Source organism: Chenopodium album, chromosome 7 (genome assembly GCF_948465745.1).
Source record: "Chenopodium album chromosome 7, dcCheAlbu1.1, whole genome shotgun sequence".
NCBI lineage: Eukaryota > Viridiplantae > Streptophyta > Magnoliopsida > Caryophyllales > Amaranthaceae > Chenopodium > Chenopodium album.
In genome coordinates this window covers 78,096,012-78,117,719 of record NC_137840.1, presented here as the reverse complement: position 1 = coordinate 78,117,719, position 21,708 = coordinate 78,096,012, and the positions used below count along the sequence as shown (strand labels likewise).

At 35.0% G+C, this 21,708-nt stretch overlaps 3 protein-coding genes across 5 annotated transcripts; 2 read left to right on the top strand and 1 right to left on the bottom strand.

Annotated features, from left to right (window-relative positions):
- The first annotated feature begins 4,545 nt into the window (after positions 1 to 4,545).
- On the top strand, positions 4,546 to 15,457 carry LOC145639785 (putative 1-phosphatidylinositol-3-phosphate 5-kinase FAB1D). 3 transcript variants are annotated; one of them, XM_081691111.1, is made up of 13 exons: positions 4,546 to 4,822; positions 5,583 to 5,837; positions 5,918 to 5,954; positions 6,093 to 6,710; positions 7,087 to 7,240; positions 7,334 to 7,675; positions 9,610 to 10,536; positions 10,881 to 11,206; positions 11,587 to 11,713; positions 11,810 to 11,965; positions 12,199 to 13,881; positions 13,988 to 14,254; positions 14,727 to 14,918. In XM_081691111.1, the coding sequence occupies exons 2-13, from the start codon at positions 5,618 to 5,620 to the stop codon at positions 14,778 to 14,780; spliced, it is 4,911 nt and encodes a 1,636-aa protein (XP_081547237.1). In that variant the 5' UTR covers positions 4,546 to 4,822; positions 5,583 to 5,617; the 3' UTR covers positions 14,781 to 14,918. The 3 variants fall into 3 exon arrangements, with proteins under 3 accessions (XP_081547237.1, XP_081547236.1, XP_081547235.1); XM_081691110.1 differs by having other exon boundaries at positions 4,570 to 4,822; positions 5,586 to 5,837; positions 14,720 to 15,457; XM_081691109.1 differs by having other exon boundaries at positions 4,570 to 4,822; positions 14,720 to 15,457.
- Positions 15,458 to 16,003: 546 nt separating this feature from the next.
- LOC145638713 (protein DMP2-like) lies at positions 16,004 to 16,784 on the top strand. Its single transcript, XM_081689710.1, has one exon. It carries the CDS (start codon positions 16,027 to 16,029, stop codon positions 16,657 to 16,659), a length of 633 nt encoding a protein of 210 aa, XP_081545836.1. The 5' UTR covers positions 16,004 to 16,026; the 3' UTR covers positions 16,660 to 16,784.
- Positions 16,785 to 16,798: 14 nt separating this feature from the next.
- Positions 16,799 to 21,490, bottom strand: LOC145638711 (putative arabinosyltransferase ARAD1). The gene is made up of 3 exons (XM_081689709.1): positions 20,691 to 21,490; positions 17,811 to 18,064; positions 16,799 to 17,465 (listed from the first exon to the last, which is right to left on the bottom strand). The coding sequence occupies exons 1-3, from the start codon at positions 21,310 to 21,312 to the stop codon at positions 16,914 to 16,916; spliced, it is 1,428 nt and encodes a 475-aa protein (XP_081545835.1). The 5' UTR covers positions 21,313 to 21,490; the 3' UTR covers positions 16,799 to 16,913.
- Positions 21,491 to 21,708: the final 218 nt, after the last annotated feature.

Here is a 21,708-nt window from a genome sequence, read left to right as displayed (position 1 = left end):
TACATTTGGGTCTCGAGTTTTAAGTGATGTTTAGATAGGGTGTTGTATCTTCTAAAGTTCTTACATCACTTATCATCAAGAATCCAAAATTGTAGGAACTTGAAATTGTTAATGAAATGACATGAAAGAAAACCATAACCATGGGATTGATTAAATGATTAGTTCGAGGACACCTTAGGCTTCCTTAACATAATCACAAATGATTGATGGACCAATGTGTAACTTCTGATGCAAACAAGGATTGTAATTCTCCACTAATATTTGGACACGTAGGATTTTAATTATATTAATCATGTTACTACATTTTCTTTGGAATTTTTTAAAATAATGTTGCTGATCTGTGTTCATGTACGAGTAGCCAGCTGGAACTTCATATTTGTTGGTGCCCAAATCATTGGCTTCTCAAATAATTTTATTTTAATAATTGTTGATTATTTTTTTTATTAAAATAATTTATAAAGTTTTTCAGTCAAAGATTTTGGAAGAAACATTGAAATGAGAATTACACATCTTGCTTATACTCGAACTTGTACGCAACAATAGGGTAGAGAACGCAAATACTTGTATCTAAATATGTTTTGAAATTATTTAAATACGAGGATACCAAGATCTTTATTGACTACAATATGTTGGAGTTACCCTTTTTTTGTATTTTAAGGGTTATTTTAAGAAAAATAAAGTATTAAAACACAGGTTTTTGTAACAACAAAAAGTTGTGCTAAAACGAGATTAACTAGGATGGATAATAATTATTGTACATATTTTTTGATATTGTGCTAAAATATCGATTGTAAATCCTCATTAGTGATTTAGTGTATTGTGTATATGAGAAAATATATTCAATTGAGATATTATTAAGTGTTCCAATATCTTATTACTCTATACAATATTAACCATTGTGCTAGTTGCATGTGTATCAAAGATAAACATTTGTTCAACTATAACATATCGTACATTGTAAAAAATACGGAGTAATTGGCAGTCCGTACAACCTATTTGTAGCAAATGAAGTAAAATTGTAAATATACTACTCTGTAGTTTGCTTGAGATTTTTGGTGCAAGGAAAATGTTGGTCTATTTAGGTGATGGATGAATCTCACCTCCACACTTTGTTAATTGGTAACCAATAACTATGGGCGAACATCATGTTCATATTTTTCTTTGATCCGAAGTATGCGTGATTTTGAGTTTTGTGACGTAAAATAATGTTTATTTAGCACATCATAAACTCATTAAAATCTTTCACTTAACATAAATTGGTAAATACGGTAGTATAGTACAGTAAATTTTCTTTATGAAATTGTGATGAATATTCCTTTTTCTTTCTTTCTTTGTTTGATTAATTTTAATTTAAGTGATATCATAATATCCAAAGTTAGCGGAAAATATAAGGAACTTGGAATTTAATGCTTTAAATCAAGTGTAACTAACTTTATTTATTGATTTTCTCATGGTCGGTTTGCACCAATTGGATATGTTTTCATCTTATTTCTAAAACTAGAGATGTTATTCAATGATTTTTATTTTGTCAAGTGTATCACTCTGAGGACTTTAGCCAATAATGAATTTGTTCATTGTATACCTTTATACGGTTATACCACGTTCAATACGAGAATTATAGAACTTATTATAGTAGGGAAATTATTAATATAATATATATATGTCAAATCCTTGTAAGAACTAAGAACTAGGTTGCCAAACCTCCTCATATGTACAATAATACTAATAGATCAAGTCTTTATCAACATTATTATATGTATATAAGGACATGTTCTCTTCAGCTTAAGGGCCTGTTCATATTTACTTATTTTCAGTTCAGTTCAGTTCAATTCAGCTCCAATCAGTTCAGTTCAGTTCAGCTCCAATCAGTTCAGTTCAGTTCAGCTCTTAATTTCCCTCTCTCATAAAATATTCATTTCAGCTTAGTTCAGTTCAGTTCAGTTCAGCTCTAATCAGTTCAGTTCAGTTCAGCTCTTAATTTCCCTCTCTCATAAAATATTCATTTCAGCTTAGTTCAGTTCAGTTCAGTTCAGCTCCAATCAGTTCAGTTCAGTTCAGTTCAGTTCAGCTCATTTCAGTAAATATGAACAGGCCCTAACTTTGGTTCAGTTCAGCTCCAATCAGTTCAGTTCAGTTCTTAATTTTCTTCTCTCATTAACAATTCCTTTCAGCTCAGTTCAGTTTAGTTCAGCTCCAATCAGCAGTTCATTAAATCAGAATAGACCCTAAACTAATGATTTACCCGTCGCAGATAAGTTATTGCTTAAATAAGTTATTGCCCATAGTAGTATTTGTAATTTCCACTTAAGGAACGAAACATAACCACACAATTCCCATATATGACAACCCTCTAACAAAAAAACTATTCAAATTACGCGCACAAGCTAAAATGTTTTGAGATTTAGCCCATTCATTTTCATGAGTGAGATTTTGTAGAAAATAGGAAATGGATTTACCTTGAGAAATTAAAATTACATGTTTCACATACTGTACACAAGTTTTGTTCCAAAAAACAAAAAAAGAACAAAGAAAAAAAAAAAAAAAAAAAAAAAAAAAACCTTGGTGGGACGTGAAGACCTTGCGCCGTACAGTAAAATACAAGTAAACATCAATTTTGTACATCAAAGTCAACCACACCTCTGTAGCAAGTACGAGCAACAATTGTGTATTTCTCCCATTGAAAAGTGAAAACAAAATTAAATAAAATTACAGTTCAACAACTTTTTAAAAAACTTAAAGGATTGTTTCGAGTTTCGTAATTACTTGGTACTCTGTATATAACAGTTTTATTGCTTCATCTTTTTATTAGTATTTCATTTTTGTACTTAATCAAACTCCATATTAGACTATACAAAATTTTAAAGTATGTATACGACAAGTCTGAATTCTCAATCTCTTTTTTTAATTTTCTATTTTTGTAATCTAATTCATTCAAACCTAAAAATGATTTTTATTTTTTATTTTTACAACATAGTGTATACGTACTAGTTTATAGTAATATGAACATCACATGCCCCACAACACATACACCAGCAGATCTCATCTGAGATTTTGAGACAAGAATCTCAAACATTATATTGCAAGTATAATGATATTGATACTCCTCTACCTTAAATAATTTTTTTTTTTTTTTTTGAAAAGCCTCTACCTTAAATAATTTGTAAAACAACTAAAAGTGAAAAAGCCTGAATGCATGTTTTTAAAAGGGAAATAGGGAAAATAAATAAATAATACAAAATACATCTCAACAACAATGGAACCCAGGTCACTTTTGGGGGAGATGGATAAAAGGTAAATTCACAATTATTGGCCATGTCGTTCTTTGGTAGGAATTTTTTTAGCCAATTTATCATCATTATTTGACTCATATAATGTATTGTAAATTGCGCTTATCCAAAACATAGTCCTTACTCTTTTTTATTTTTATTATTATTTTTTTTTCATGTATAAAATTATAATTTCTACAAGTCTGTAATAGAAATTAATCAAATCTATCAAATACATGTTTTTTTTTTTTTTTTTTTTTTTAATACACGACATGAAGGGTGGGGTGATGATCGAACCCAGATCACTCATAGGGAAAATGGAGGGACTAACCATCCCTTCATCCCATGTTCCTCAAATACAGAGCTTAGATTTTAAGGGTGCTTTATATTCACCTGATTCTGAACTTATTATCTAAAATTAACTGAACTTATCAAATCTTTTCTGAACTTGTTAGTCGTTATTAGAAATTGAGCTTGTTAGGTAGTCCTAATTAACCTTTATCACAACTTATTTAAACTTATTTTTCTTGAACTTATCTTATTTGAACTTAATAACCTTTATCTGAACTTATTTTTTCTTGTGAACATAATTTGGTAAAAGAAAAAGGTAAACACATAAAATACGAGTTTTGCCCAGTTAAGGTATAATTGTCTTTTTAAGTACCAGTGGAGGGGTACATGCGTCTTTTTATGAACTAGTTGAGGCGTACATGTGTAATTTCCTCATCAAACAGTAAATGCAAGTTGCAAACAGTAATTGACAACTCACCAAAAGTACTGAATAAATGACTATGCTTTTTCCATATTTTTAAAGAAATGTCCCAAATTAACAAAAATTCGTTTACCTGGAGATAAACTTGTATTTGCCGATAAAATACAAGTATATTTATACGAGTAGCTGCTAAACCTATGTCACTTTCTACAATCTTTCAAATTTGGCGACATCTTGAGTTATTGACAATGTACTCGTAATTCATAAATTAATGTCAAGTTTTTAATGAAAATTTCAATTATGGGGTAGTTCATTATCTAAAACTAATGGTAAAATTAGCGAAATAAATTTTTTGATCATATTTTTATCACAAGACTATGTATATCATTTTCATTATAATTTTTGTATTGATGGGACATATTATTATTATTAGTAGTCGTAGTAAATTGTTATTATTATTAATAGCGGTGGAATTTAATTTATTATGTACAATTAAAATACGAGCAACATTATACTCCGTATTAAAATGTAGTTGTAGTGACGGAGAAGAGTGTGGACCCACCTTTATATTGACAATTTCTTCTCCTCGTTTCTATTCTTCCTCTTCAACATTTCCTCTCACTTTCTCTCTCCTCCTTCTTTCTCTCTCTTACACTTTTTCTCTCTCCTCCTGAACAAGTCTTTGCGTTTCTTCACGGATTATTTGCCTCTGATTCTCTAAAATTCCATGAGAATTTTTTTGGGGCACAATCAGAATTTATTGGGTTGAACTCTGTTGACTGTTTTACGACTTCATTTTCCAGTGAAATTTGCTTAACTTTGCATTAATTTGGTTACTTGTAAGGTCAGTTGCTTTAATTATCTTTCCAACTATTAATTTTTTATAGTATCAATTCCATTGATTTCTGTGAATTTCTAGTATGTTTGTCTTTTTTTTTTTTTTTTTGCTTTTGATTTACTTTGCGTGTTTTCATTAATGGCGTGTTAATAAATCCTCTCGAACTTAAATTTTGGTGATCAATCTTTTTTTTTTTTTTTTTTTTTCTTGAAACTTTAATTAGTGGATGAATTATAGTTGAAATCTTGTTTTGAGTAGCTTGTGGAATTGTGAATATACTGAATATTTGAATTGTGGGTATACGGTGTATTTGAATTGTGACTATATGGAGTAATTGATTCTTGAATCTTGAAATTTCAGTAGTTTGATTTGTGGGTGTGTTGTGAAAATTGAAATGGTTGTCATCTAATTTGATTTCTGGGTGTATATTTGTTTGGGTATATTTTGACTGATTTCTTGGTTATGATTGGGGGTATTTTGATCAATTCTGGGTTTCTTTTGATTGATTATGCTGTTTATATTGATCAGTATGGGTAGTTTTATGAGTTAATTGATTGTATTAGTCTTAATCGTTGACTTTAGACGAGTTTTGATCTTGATGCTTGAGAAGGGGATGATAAAAAAGAACTGTTAAACAACCAACAATGGACTGGATTTTGGTATTTGAGATTGGAATCTGTTGATGTTTGTGCATATTACATTATACGTTTTTTTTTGGATGATGTAGTCAACTGAATGAATGTCTTGTGTTCATCTAATTTGGCAGCAGACGAGTTTCTTGACTTGGACTAAATGTTGTAGATGTGTCAGTTTAGTTCCGAGTCAAATGAACAAATGGAACCAAATGAAAATCAAGAATTGTCAGGTCTTACCGGGGAAGAGCAAGTAGTTTCCTCTATATCACATGCTGTTAATCCTGAACACGGAATTGTACAGAAGGATGCTTCAAGTACTCTTGAAGCGCCCTTACTCGGTCCACCTAAATCACTGGCGAGCTCTGAAAGTTTTGCTTCAATTAGTAGTAAGATGCTGTACTTGTGCATTTCAATGATGAGTTTGGTATGATTTTGTATTATCTCATGGCTGCCTTTTGTATTTCAGGTGAGTACTCTGTGGATGTCAATCCATATAGTGATGGGTATGTCTGTAACTTTGTATTTTCTGGACTGTGAATGTAATTATGATTATATTGTGTGATCTAGATTACAGATTACACTTCTACTAAGTTTCTGTATGCTAGATGCATGACTTCTTGTTTCTTATTTAATTTTGCTAGACATACTACTGATACTAGAGAAGATGGCCATGGGTCTGAGAGTGGTTGTGAGGATCCCAGATACAGGTTGTATCAAGCTAGGTTGTATCAAGCTCCTGAGCAGTTATATGATGTTAAGGAAAATCACGAGGAGGAAAAAAATGGTTTGATGCTTGAAAACTTGGACAGTCACGTTACAAATAGTGAAGGTGGTGCAAGCAGTGATGAGTTTTTTGATGAAGCAGATGTATCATCTCCTACCTTTTATGAACGAGATGAGATTTGGGATCCACCAGAAGCTGAGAATGCAAATGATGACATTGCAAATAGCGTGGGTTTTGATGTTGAAGAGTATGCTAATGCCGATAGCTCAGAATGGGGAAATCCCAGATCAAAGGAGATTGAGTTGGCCAGGGAAAATGTAAAGAATGAGAAGTTCAAGGACTTGGTGAGCCAGCTACTTAGTAAACTTGGTGTAGAAATCTGTGATGACAAGGATGAAAACTGGGTGGATATTGTTACAGATTTGGCATGGCAAGCTGCTAAATTTGTGGAGCCTGGTGTCACTGAGGGTAAAGCTATGGATCCATTTGGATATGTGAAGATCAAATGTGTTGCTGCTGGATCTCCCAAAGAAAGGTTTTTTTTTTATTCATATTGAGCTTTCTATATGCACCTTTTGCATTATGTTAATCAGTTGACGAGGTATTTTGTGGTTTCAGGAGATCTTAGATTGCTTACATACTGTTTTAAACACTCTAGTAAATCATGTTTTCTTCACTGATTTCCATTTCTCAACCAGATTGCTACTTAACTGGGTGGTTTCTTTAACGTAAAAGAAGTCTCTAGATGACAGCAAGTTTTATTTGCAACATACTTCATAATTTTTCTTAGTAAATTTTTCTGTGATTTAAGGAATCCATGTGTGTACTGAGATTTTAGCTAAGTATTAGTTTTGTAATGAAGTTGTCTGCTTCTGTCTTAATGAGAATTAATGTGTACATATGTTTTGCAGTCAATTAATTAAAGGCTTGGTTTTTAAGAAGCATGCTGCTCACAAACACATGATTACCAAGTACACAAATCCTAGATTGTTACTAATACAAGGAATGCTGGGTCCATCATCTGTTTCATCTGGGCTGTCATCATTTAGCTCAATGATTTCTGAGGTAAATTGTCCTTGTTTGAAACTTGAAAGATTTAATTTCTTTCTTGTATTATGATTTGCTGCTTGTTCTGATTGGAGTAAGTTCCTTTGATAGGATGAAGTCAACTGGGGTGGACTGATGCAGAATTTGCAAGCATGTCAACCAAATGTTATTTTGGTGGAGAAATCTGCTTCTCGTGCTGTCATGGAGAGGATCCTTCAAATGGGAGTTACCCTGGTCCTTGATATGAAGCTTGATCGATTGGAAAGGATTGCTCGTTGTATAAATTCACCCATCTTGTCCTGTGATTCACCGTTTAATCAGGAGCTAAAACATTGCACTGAACTTTATTTTGAGAAGTTTGTGGAGGAGCATACTATTGTTGCTGAAGGTGGAAAAAAGCCGTCTAAGACTTTGATGTTTGTGGTGGGAAGTCCGACACGTCTTGGTTGCACAGTAAGTCCAATTTTTATATGTTACTCTTGTAAAGTTATTTGTAGAAGTCTTTTTACTGCCTATGCAAATAACTAAAACAGGGGAATGAGTGGATCCTGAGCTTGGCCTACGTAGGACAGGAGTACTGAAATGCACGAGTAGGTGTATAATCTTCTAGTTCACATGATAAACTGATCATTTAGGAGCTGGAGATTTATTTTGTTTATTTTTTTCCCTACCAAGTAAAGATCTAGATTTGCCCCTATGTTCAGGGTCCCTTGGTAAATGTTGATGAGAAAGGTCTAGATGTTGACATATGCATAATTACTTTAGACAAGGTTAAAGGCTGATGATGAGAGACCCTCAAACTGTACTGTTTTGAGATAGGATATAATGAATAGAAAGGCTTAAAAGTAAACAGAAATTTTAACATACAAGATAAACAATTAAACTGTTCCTATCTACACTGAAATATAGGCAGAAGTCATTTAAAATAAAGTAAATTACAAAAAAATAAATGTTGCACCTAGTTTTGAAGGCTTATTTTAGACACTCACTGGCATTTTGGATAGATGGTGTTGATGGATTGATGGTGTAATTTGTAGTAAATATCTAATTACATGCCCATGGTTATGCTTGTCTGTTCCAAATATTTAATTCCACTTGTAGAGAAACAAATTATTTAGGATGGCTTGTGACAATGGCTTGTGACTTCCTTTTACTAAATCTTTACTTCTATGCTAATACATTAAAAAACATTCTTAGGAAAGCTATCTCACGTGGCACTCTCCTCATCTAAAGGCTTCATTACCATGCCAACCCTCGATTAAAAAAGTAAATGTTGTTGCTACAGGGTATCGAACATAAAAAGTGAAAGATAACAAACTCTGGTAATTATATCTTTTTATAAGATTTAAACTAGTAATTAGACCTCACAAACTTTTTGGTAATGAAAAAAGAGCATTTACATACATTTTCTCTTACCACAATTTCCTAAAGAAATTATTTCTAGCTAATTTCTATCTCAAACTTTATGATATTTTAAAAATAATATCATGCATTTGCTTATCACGTTATGACACCAGTTTTTCTCAATAGACAAAAATTTTATGAAAAGTAACAACTTGGGGTGCTTGGGCCGAAGATGATGTTCTCATCTATGATAGATACAGGGCCTTCAATTTGTTTTTTGCAACATAAATCTTTGTCAAGGTCTTGTACACGGTGAATTTTTGGGCGATAAATATTTGCTTGCTCACGTACTTCCTGTTTGTTTGTTCTACCTTTTTTTGTTTATTTTGCAATGCCATGGTATGATCTTTCTAAACATTATAGCTGTTCGGAAGCCCACCTGAATTTGATATAGCCATCCTGTAATATATCTTTAATTGAGGTTTATCCCACCTTATTTCTTATAGCTTGTGTCACTTTTATTTGATCAGTACTGTTGCAATTTGCAAGTGCAACAAATAGCCTCAGTCCTTTACTTTGTTTGCTTTCTCATGCTGGATCAATGCAGAAAATTTAATGCAGATTATGCTAAAGAAATAAGAAAATGTGATGCAGTGACTGTTTGTGGGTTGTGCTCTTATATAATATCTGGGGATTCAGTTACTCAGTGCATAATTTGCAAAGCAATGAAAACGTTATTGTATTGTTTTTATGACTTTAAGCATCAAAATTAAGAATTTAATACCATGGTTGGATTGAAGGGGCCTGATTACATGCTGTGTGAACTAATAAAGATATTATTGTGTGCCATTCTTTATGTAGTGTCTAGCTTTCCTAATTATTATGGTGTCCTAGAACGCTTATCCATTAGGATTATCCTTAAGTAAAGTACTGATGCTTTAAAAGGGAGCAGGGTCGAATACTGTGAATTATTTAAACTGTTGAGGCTTGTTATGACTGTTGTTTAGAATATTAAATAAATGACTTGAATTTTAATGGCACAGATTCTGCTAAAGGGTTCTCATGCTGAAGAGTTGAAGAAGATCAAGTGCGTTGTACAGTGTGCTGTTGTAATGGCTTATCATTTCCTCCTGGAAACTTCCTTTCTTTTGGATCAGAAATCTATGTTCTCCACTATTGCCTCTGGAAAAGCTGCTGATATCTCATCAATCAATGAACAGTCCACTTCTGTTGTCTCTGAAAAGGCCAGTATTCCACATAGTGAGGAGCCTAATCTAGGTGATTCTCCGGCAGATGGAGTACAGGTTCTCATCTCCAATGGTGATGATCAGGTGTCTTCTTATGAGCTAGAACCCCCTGCCGATGATATTCTGGCTTCCAATGAGCTTCAAGAGGGAGAGTCCTTTCATGTCAAGGAGTTCAGTGCCAAAGATGCTGAGATTGCTTCTTCCCGTGGATCTCATGACAAACTTTCCCACAATATGCAGTTTGCAGCTGACTGCCAGTTGTCTCCCAAACTCTCTGTTGCATCAACATCATTCTCAAATGCACCAGAGATACTTTCAACTGTCTCCCCAGCTACTTATGAGCACATGTCTACTTACATGGACTTGAATGGGAGGGAACTTGAAGCTCAAACTGCAGTCTCAATTCCTGTGTCACCCACTGAAGATCCTGCCGAGCGATCTGACATAGAGGCAAAGAAAATGGCAAATGATTCCCAGCTAGTGTCCACTTCCTCTATGGCCGAGGGGGAAGCAAAGGGACCAGTAAATGATGGCGAAGAGAGCATCACTGCAAAGGATGAAATCAGCAGTGTTTTGGATTCTGAGAGTATCTTGGTTTTGATGTCTAGACGAAATGCTATAAAAGGGACTATTTGCGAGCAAAGCCATTTTTCTCAAATTAAATTTTACAGGACTTTTGATGTTCCCCTTGGGAAGTTCTTACGGGATAGTCTTTTCAATCAGGTTATATCCATTCTGCTGGACTGTTTTTGTTGAATGTGCAACCTTGTTTTTTCTTAAAGCTGTTGCTCAGATGTTTGTGGTTGGTTTCTAAATGTTTTTTTGGGTGATTTATAGAACTATAAGTAAATCCTTTTGTACTAGTTTTAGCAGAGTGACATGTGAATAATGTGATTTCATTGTGAATTAATTAGAGAATTGCATTTTAAATTACTGGTGATATGTTTCACTGATGCGGTGTTTTCTGATTCTTTATCTGTTTATTTCCATAAAGTTGGGTGTGTTGTATTTGAATGTGTATTTATATATTTTGAATGCGAGCCTTACTGAATCCATTGAATGTGTAGGATCTTAATTGTGAGACATGTGGTCAAGGTCCTGAAGCTCATTACTACTATTATGTTCATCACAGCAAGCAGCTCACTATACGAGTCAAACAACTTGGTGATAAGCATTTGCCTAGAAAACCTGAAGGGAAACTTTGGATGTGGAGTCGTTGTAGTAAATGTGAACCTGATAAAGAGAAGGCAACCAAAAGAGTATTGATCTCTGATGCTGCACGTTGCTTGTCATTTGGCAAATTTTTGGAGCTCAGCTTTTCAAGTCATTCTTCATTTAATAGGCTTGCTAGCTGTGGGCATTCCTTTCAGAAGGACTTCCTCTACTTTTTTGGGTATAAAATCTGTCCTACATGCTTAATTTTTGCTTAATTATTTTCCCTATTGTACACTCTTGTTTGGTTTTGTGGTATCGGTTACTAAGATAGAGCCCTTTTAATTACATTTAGAAACAAAATCCTATTTCAACTCAGAACTCTTTCTAATGGTGGTGATACACTTTATCCTTGTTTTGGTTAGTTTACTGGATGCATTAAGGAAAAACTTGTTCAGCCCTGAAATCTTTGAAAAGCTCTTTCTAATGGTTGGTAATGCAAGTATCTGGCTTGAAACTTTGTTCAAAAATGTGTAATCAAATGTCATTGTTTCTGTTTCGACTGTAAATACGATCATTCACTGTTCTATATGATCTTCTGATTTTTTACACGACTTGCAGTCTGGGCTCTATGGTTGCTATGTTTCAGTACTCTCGTCTTGCATTATATACCATTTCTGTGCCAGCCCACAAAATGGAGTTCAATAGTTTAATTGACAGAGACTGGCTTCAATCTGATATTGGGACGGTATGCCCTTTCTTTTCAAAGATTCTGTATGGAAGAAAGGTGCCAAATGGTTTCTTCTGTATGATTTAATTAGTTTCCTTCCTCTATTCCTTGCAGGTCTACACTTCAGGGCTATTGCTTTTTAATGAACTTGAAAAATACTTGAAAAAAATCGAACCTCGCTTTTCTGGCTGGAATCTGGTTCTTAATGGATATTCAAAAGGGTTTGCGGACATTGTAGACATGTTGAAGCTGGAAAAATCTGAATTTGAAGTAAGTTTCCTTTTACATGCATATGATCTTTCATGTATCATGAATTCCTGATCTGTGCTCATTGTTTTCATCTTCTTTTTTCTATTTAGTCATCCCAGTTAGTGTTAGCCTTAATTATGCACTCACTCATCTCAAGGCACTTGGATGTAGACCATGCAGTGCATCACTGCATTCCAAAGATCCAAACTAAGGTGGTTATCTTATTATTTTGGCTGTATTATTGTGAAAAACAGGAGAACTTTAAAAATAAGAATGAAGATTCACATGACTCTGTCCATAAACTTCTGAGCATGAACCGACTTCGATGGGAAATTCTGCTTGAAGCATGTGTTTGGGACCGGCGATTGCAGTCACTACTTTCTTCCCAGTCTACAGTTACTGGCAATAATGAAGTGGCGCAGAGGCAACTGGGTTTGAAAGAAGATGGCTTCCCTGGAGAAGTGATTGAAGGGTCTAAGACAGCTGTAGAAACAGCACAAAAGCAAATGCTGTTGGAAAAGCACAGATCTGGAACAGAGGGTGAAATGATACAAAAGATTGCTGATAATGATTCGCAAGCGCTTGTGGATTCTGAAAAAGAGCATAGTAACGGGACGGTGGAAACTACTACTAAGGTGATGGAAAGACAAACTGGGTCAAACAATGGAGGTGCTGAAGAATTTAGAGTGCAGAGAACTGAAGATGGCCATTCCGATTTAAAGATTGAGAATGAAGCTATTGCACAAGGTGATGATAGAACTTCTGAGAACCCTAATGATGTAGAGGTCCAAATTGAGATGGTTGCAGAAACAGAAAATCATTCAGATAAGGAATTTCCAAATGAGGGAATGCTTGTAGGCTGTGGAGAGCAAGACTTGATAAGCTTGCCCATTGTCGAGGAGAATACTGAGACGCCACCCTCAGGTGATTTAGTCTCAAGTATATCACTGTCTCAAGAGTCTAATGGGAGCACACTTCCTTCCCATCTTCATTCTGATGAGAGTACTCAACAGGACAGTGTTTCACTGTCTAGCCATCTGTCGGAAGATATAAGCATATCCATTGATGTGGATAAGGAAGATAGTAGTTGCTCTGCTGATGGAGAGGTATCTGAAACTATAACTTCTCATCTGCTGAAGCTAGACTCCCCGTGGTGGAATCCATTTAAACAAACTCGAGATGAGTGCATGGAGGATCTTCTGGAAGGCCGCCCGTCTAAATTTGGTCACTTGCCCAAATTTGAACTGCTACACTCTCCTGACTTCTTGCCTACGGTATCTCAAGTAATTATTGATGAGGGTACCAGGATTCACATGCCTCTCAGAGATGGTGACTTCATTGTATCGGATTTTGATGGTGAAATCTCAAGCTCCGTCGCTTGTGCGTTGGCCTTAATTGAAATTTCAGCCCCTCCAGCATCAGTTAGAGATGAATATACTTCTCTGAAACGTGCAGTATCTGAGCCTTGGCCTTTGAGCAGCTTTCATGATCCAGATTTTATTCATTCTTCATCAAGCATGACTTTCACAGAATCTCATTTATCCACCATTGACAGCTTGAATCGAGTGGATTCTCTTGTTTCTTATGGGCGAGTGTACAGTGAAGTTACTCTAGGCATTGAAAAGTATCCTGTGAAGGGAAAATATTCAGTAGTTATTATACATCCCACTGAATTTCGCGATCTTCGAGATCGATGCTGCCCATCAGAACTTGATTATATTGCTTCCCTTAGTCGCTGTAAGATTTGGGATGCCAAAGGTGGGAAGAGCAAGTCTGTCTTTGCCAAAACACTTGATGAGAGGCTTATTGTCAAGGAAATTAAGAAGACTGAATTTGAGTCGTTCATGAAGTTTGCCAATGAGTATTTTAAGCACATGAAAGAATCTGTTTATTCTGGAAATCAGACTTGCCTTGCAAAAATTCTGGGAATTTATCAGGTTCTTTTGAATACATTTCTTCATGGTTTCATCCTTGCTTTCACTTTATATATCTATATTTGCCTTATGCATGGACAGATTTTAATCTTTGCTTCCATGTTTGCAGGTCACTATTAGAAATCCCAAGAGCGGCAAAGAGACAAAACATGATCTCATGGTTCAGGAGAACCTTTCTTTTGGCAGGAACATTACTTGTCAGTATGATTTAAAGGGTGCATTGCATGCTCGTTTTACCACAACTGCTGATGGTGCGGGAGATGTTCTATTGGACCAGAATTTTGTGAATGACATGAATTCATCACCTTTATATGTTGGCCAGAAAGCCAAGAGACTTCTACAACGAGCTGTCTGGAATGACACAACATTTCTCAAAGTAAGTTCTGATGATCTGCATAGTATCTTATTCTGGTTGCACCCTCTACCCTCACCACATGAATGCAGGATAGAATGATTGTAATCTACAATTTTTTTTCTTTTCTTTTCTCTCTCTCTTTTTTTTTTTTTTTTTTTTTTTAAATTTTTTTTTATCTATTTATTTTTATTATATATTACATATCAAGTTACCTAGACTCTGCTCTCTTTACCTGATTTTGGACTAAATTGAAATGAAAAATCTGATTTTTGCTTTTTAGAATTGAATTTTACTGCTAATAACCGATTTTCATCAATTTAAAATGATCTACGCTGGTTTTACAGAGTTTTTTTTTTCTTTGTTCAGTTAAAGCTATTTTTCATTGGTGAAAGTTGACATTTACTAACACTATCTTTAGGGATTAGATGGGTAGGGCCTTATGGTGTACCTTTTGTTTCTGATCACTCTTTCTTACTTTCGTGGCAGAATATAGGAGTCATGGATTATTCTTTACTGGTGGGGGTTGATAGGCAACGCCGAGAGCTGATATGTGGGATCATAGATTATCTAAGACAATACACTTGGGATAAGCAATTTGAAACATGGGTGAAGTCATCTCTTGTTGTTCCCAAGAATTCCTCACCAACCATTATCTCACCACAAGAATATAAGAAAAGGTTTAGGAAGTTCATGGACACTCACTTCCTGACTGTCCCAGATCATTGGTGCTCTAACAGATCTTCCAATCCTTGCAAACTTTGTGGCGTCAAAGTTCATGATATATCTGTCACCAAGTCAGAGAAGCAGAAGGAGGAGCTAAATGGTTTTCCAACCCAAGAGAAGCACAAGGAGGAGCTAGATAGTCTTCCAACCCAAGATTAGCTCAATATTCTTTACTCATTTGCACTGTAATTTTCTTTTTCCCTTATTTTTACAGTAAAAATTGATACTGTACATAGATTGTTACTGCTGCTGCACATAACAACCGGTTATACTGCGATTATTTAGCAGATAACTGGGTATATGTTATGTTAGAATTAAGCCAACTGTGTGCAGATTGAGCTATATACGTATGAAAATTTTGTAAATTCTGTAGCAAGCTGCGGTAATGACGACAAAGCATACATTTGGAGCTTTGATAATGCTGAAGCTGAAAACTACTCTACTGAAACTATTTTTTATACGGAATATTATTTTTGTTCCTGTGAACAGTTGAATGTTGAACATTGGTATCCTGATTCCCGATCGTCTGATTCAAGAAGATAATTGTTTGTATGCTGCTTCTTTAATATGCTTATTTTATCCAAAAATATGAAGCTCTTCCTAATTGTTAATTGAGGGCTTTTTACCTCAATAATGAAAGTCTTCTTACCTCAATAACTAATTTATGGTCTATGAAGGAGTCGAGTGTTGGTTGATCAATCTTCGTTATATGTTAGAATTAAGGCAACTGCTTGCAGGTTTTCACTCTTAACAGACGTTCTGCAATCTAGCTTTTCAGACGTTTTTTCTGAACTTAAGGCAGTGTAGGTGGATTAAGCTTGTGTAATCCATTAAAAACTGAAACAAGTTTCTTCACAGCGAAGTCAAAGAGGAACAATTTGTATTATGCAACCAAAAAGGTTCTTGCCTATTCCGTAAATAATGGAAAGGTATAATTTATTTCTAAAACAATGAGATTCTTGATTGAGCAGAAAGCAAAAGATGCTCAAACATATAAAACTAGAAGTCTTTAAATGGATGACGTGCCTCAGCCATACATGCAAAAAAACTACCGTTCTATCCCCGCAAAAATGGATGAATCAATCAATGCTGCTCTACTGGCAGCTGATGAATCTGAGAACTCTAATAACTTGGATGATGGCATAGATGAACGGCATTGCATGTATATTCTCAATGCCATCCTTAGCGGCACTGCTCGGCTCAATGTTCTTCTGCCCAGTATTACGATTTTAGCTTACACTATCTTTACTCCTCTCCTGACAAATGATGGCAAGTGCAGTACTCTTGACAGATGGCTCATGGGCAGTTTCTGGGCACTTTGTTCTGTGTCCTGCATCTTCTTCTCCATAACTGATAGCTTCAGAGCTGCAAATGGGAGGTTATACTATGGTGTAGCAACCATCAGAGGAATATGGACCTTCAACGGAGGCCGGAAGAGCCCCCTCATTCCATCTGATTACAAGCTGAGACGGTCAGATCTCTTCCATACACTGCTGTCGGTTATTGCATTTCTGACTTTTGCTGCATTACACAATGATGTTCAGCAATGTTATTACCCTGCAATTCCAAGAAAAGTGACCAACACTGTTCCTTTGGTCGTTGGATTTGTTGTAAGTGTTTTATTTGTTTTGTTTCCAAGTAAAAGAAGGGGTATCTGCCATCCCTTTCTGCTACAAAAACATCCCCTGTATTTGCAACCTTGAGATAAAATAATCATCTTACTACACCATTCGCACATCATTAAGTGTTTGAATATCAATGCAATTTTACATGTCAATAATAACTATACCAAAAGTAATCACAGTTGTTCATAACATTAGAAGACTACGGAATAACAGGATCTGGGAGAAATTCCTTTGATTGCAAATCAACAACGAATGATTCTCATTACATTAGTCAAAATAATATGTATGAGGGAATTGTAAGAAAAAAGCCACAAAAGGGTTTACATATAACATCAGATACATTGGCAGCGAAGTGGAATCGAAACACCAGGTGGTTTTCTTCTATCTCGAACTATAGCTTCCTTTACCATTGGCAGCTTTTGATAAACCTTTTTCCAAATTTGATTCACTGCTCCATTTGGTAGAATTGGACCAATACCACCAGGATGGCCATTATCATACACGAACATTGGCTGAACTAGAGCCATGTTTCTGCGAAATTTTTCTCTTTGCTTCTTAGAAATGCTTTGAAGATGAGATACAAGCCATTTTGATTGCAGTGCATCATTTTCAGACACAAAAACTGAAAAGTCTGAATAATCAATCATCCCTTCAAATGGCAATTCAATTCTGTCACTGACAATGACAGGAATACATAAACTTTGAATGGCGTCAAAAAGGCGGCATGATGTTGGTGTATCTCCAGCAGGATGTAAACAAAACTCGGAGGTTCTCATCCCTTTAATCGATTGCTCTTTACCAGTGGCATTGGGGAAACCTTCCTCCATAACTACCCCAGGTTCATTTACTAGCAAGTCCCATAATCTCTCTCGAACTACACCTCCCTGCATACAAGAATCTTCTTCAGGTAAGAGAATGTTCTGTAATGCTTATAGGCATTTGGTTGGGGGGAACAAATCCTCCGCTAAGTTGTCATTTGGGAAAAATATTTCAATTTTATGAGAAAAAATGGTTGATATTTCTGCAAATTGTCAAAGATCTCAATACCCAAAGATTATGTCCTTAAAGTCTTTCCCCCCCAATAAGTATAAAACCTGATGAAGATATTTTGGGCATTTGAAAATATATTCCAACCACACCATGAATGACAGTATGACACAATGGAACTTATGGCTATAAAAGAAAAACCAATAAATAAATAATGAATAAACAATGAATAGAATACTGACCCTATGCCTATGTTTTGCTCCTTTAAAGTAAAGAAGAGTACGCCGTGGTTGGTCTTCTGATAAGCGCAATACAGGGAGCAGATGGGTGTATGGAACAATCACATCCTTCAGCAAAGAAACTTGTGTATGTTGAATCCTTTCCGTTGAGTTGCCATTGGATGACTTTGCGTCAAGTCTATACCACCCACCAAAGTCTACAACAAGAAGCATGGCTGGGGCAATCTCATCTCTAACATGCCACATTGCAACAGGGTCTGCCAAATAATGCTTCAAGGTTTAAAACAACCTGAGAATCCAGACACTAAACCATAAGCTGCTAAAGCACACAGCACTACTTGTATGTTATTGTTTCTATACAGCAATGATGTGAAAAAAAATATCATACAATTGGCTATCCGGAACAAAAATAGGACTGAGCAATTGACCATTATGAACCCCAAGTAAAAAACCACAAATCATGCATGAAAAATTATTTTAAATTACTAAGGGAATATCTAAAAAAGGGAGAGAGGAGAAAATTCCACCCGACTTCTAAATTATTTTTGCAACAAAAGCCATGCTGAAGGCAATTTAAGGGCTATCCCAATGATAACAGCAATGAACTACGTCAAATCCGGCACTTCTCAGGCAAAAAGATATATCACACATAATAGGCTTATACATAAGACTGACAAATTATTTCAAGGAAAATTAGAGGGAATTACATCAAGTTCAAACAACAATCCAAGCAGACAAAATTGCATATCTACATACAATGTAGAAGAGACCTGAAAGGACAACATTGCATGATCTTCCCAAAGACAGAACATTTCTAGATAGAAAATTGAAAGGCCTGATAGCTAGTGAGAGTTTGAGAGCACAGTTAAGTAGTAAACACTTGACGTGAATTGATAATCTAAGCAAGGGTCAAGAAAAGTACAAGGTGGGATAATAAACCCTTTGTATCCTAGGTGCCATTAGACCAGATCGCCAGAAAATAATCTTGATGGGCCTTGACACTTATTCTTTCCCAAGGAAAGCACTAGCAGAAACCTTATTGGCTAGCATGACACCGATTACACTAAGCCCAACATTAGATACCAAAAAGAATGATTGATTTATGTAAACAATGAAGATTTCGAGAAAAGTTCACACGGAAGTGTCCACTGGTCTAACTAACCTCAAACAGTGACCATAATCCTTTGTGGCACCAAATGTAAGTGATAAACAACAGTCATTTACTCATTTCAGATCTAACATCGGCTATTTGGACATTACTAAATATTACCCATGGTTTAAAATATTGGCTCATACAAGGCAATTAGGTTAATAAGCCATAAATTTGCCAAACAAAGGTTGCTTAAGTTGTAAGAGACTACTATAAAATAAAATTAAAAAAAAAAAAAAAAAAAAAAAAAAAAGGGTTGTAAGAGACTATTACATATTCAGCACATACAGCCATGAAGTACATGCAGTGAGTTGCGCATGCATTTAATGACATCACAATAAAATACACACTTTTATAATACATGATTCTTAAAAATCACATTTAATGTGACTGCTTATTTATGATCATGATTTAAATCTCTCTCATAAAAGTATTACCACAAAATATAGTAATGTTACTTCAGCCACGATTACTTTATAAACATAAAATTTTCAAAATATTTTTGTTAACTGTGCTGTTTAGTCCCCCTCACTTCAATCATGTTGTTCTTATTGATATTTTTACATCAACTAATGCCAATACCGAACAATGATAACTATTTCCCAATGGATATCATACAATTTTTCCCACAAGTTCCTGGTTTTTTTTTCTTATATTTTCTAATTTAGAGCACCTCTTTGGCAAAGAAATACAATGAAATAAACACCATATATTTTTGAAAGATAATATCTAGCAATAAGAATTTTTGCACAATCAATTACTCGACCCAAATAGAAAAACAATTGACACGTCGAATTCCCTTCTTTTCAGAATGAAAGAGCCAAGTTTGTAGAACCATGGAATGGATGTTGCAAGTTCATGAAAAAAAAAAAAAAAGGTCCTTTTGTACAGACTAAGGCACTTTAGTAAGTAAAAGACAATACAGCATTTTCTTACGTTAGTAATTAGGAAACCATAAAACCACCCCCCCCCCCCCTCTTCTCCAAATTATAAGTGAGCAGCTAAGACGGCCAGTTAAGCCCTCAACCCAGTACTCAGCAGTCAGCATGTAAAGTCATTATAGCTTTCCCTTCTATAATACTTTGTATTTGTGAAAATTTCATTTGAGTGTCACTTTTTCGATACCTTTGGGAAGTAGGACTACACAGATCAAATAGCTAAGTTGCTAAGCCAAAGACCATGATTCTTTGACGGCTATGTGAAACCTTGATGAAGGGTGAAAAATTTCAAGTAAATTGTATAACATAGGAGTCAATTGAAGTAAACCCGGTATATTCACACCCAACAGCTCAGGGCAATGACTTACAGTCAATTTATAGAGTATCAAATCTCATAGCTTGCCAAGGAGGCAAGGACTGCTATGATGAATATCCACAACACACTCTTTGAGTCCAGTCGATACAATTACCGTCCAACATATCATCTCTAACATAAGAGTAATAGATAATGCTTAATTATGCCTCCAGAATTATGCATATTACAATCACTTAATTATAACTCCATAGAAGCTTAAAGCATGTAACATCATTGGTTCTAATATTTCTACATGCACATTGAATCCTATTAAAGTGGTAAACAATACACCATATTATAAAAAAAAAAAAAAAAAAAAAATGAAGTTCTCAGTTGCAAGACTTGCAACCATATACCATTCAATCTTACAAAAATCATGCAACTTTCACAAATTCAGAAAGCTAATTACATTAATTAACAAGAGTAATAAAAGATTATACCTGTCAAAACAAAAACATGATCACGGCCACCAGATAATTTCCAAGCCTCAGAATTTTTGACAAGATCAAGAACTTCTCTTTGCCTCTGATAATCTTCATTCCCAGATTTCTTCCTGAAAACACTTCTATCCAAACTCAGCTGAATTTCAGCACTCAAAGTTGCAAAAAACGGCACAAAAATCACATCCGCCTCTTTTGCATCAAAAACCCTATTTGCAAAAGACCTACTTCGCAAATTCTGAGGGGTCATAAGATCACCCAATATCCAATACTCAGCACTATACTGTTTTATCAATGGATTTTCTGGGTACTCAAGGTTTCCGGGTTTCCGATTTGAGCTGGGTTCGTGATCTGGGTCACTGGGGATCCGAGAATCAGGGGGCAAAGCCCAATATCTCTCCAATAGACCATAATTTAGGGATCTGGGTAGGTTAAAAACGAAAACATTGAGGGAATTTTTCTGGGAAAATTGAGAGATCAAAGTGGGGTCGTTGGAAATGGAAGTAGGTCGATTGAAGAAGATGAAAAAAAGGGTACAGAGGAGAGAGAAAGAGAGGAGAAGAGAGGGAATTGAACATGGGAAAGATGAAGATGATAATGGAGTGTTGTTCTTCAACGCCATTTTTGCAAAATACTATTTGAATGATTAAGTTGCCATGGATTCGTTGCTGAGTTGAGTGAGTGTAGAAATTGGTAACTTAAGAAATTTCAGGCTTGAGGATGATGAAGAAGCAATTACTCGTATATTATAATAATGGGCTTGCTTTAATTTTCGGGTTATAACTCCCTCTGTCCTATTTCTGTTTTTTTTTTTTTTTTTTTTTTTTCTTTTCCATTTAAGTGTTTACGATTTTCAGCAGAATCAGTACGCATCTTAAAATATTTATATCTTTATTTAAATTATAAAAACGTAATATTAATAAAGTATACAATGAGATGAATCTAACAAGACCGCTCTGATTATATTGTTTTTTTTTATAGATTAACGGTAATTTATGGTCAAAATTTTCAAAGTTTG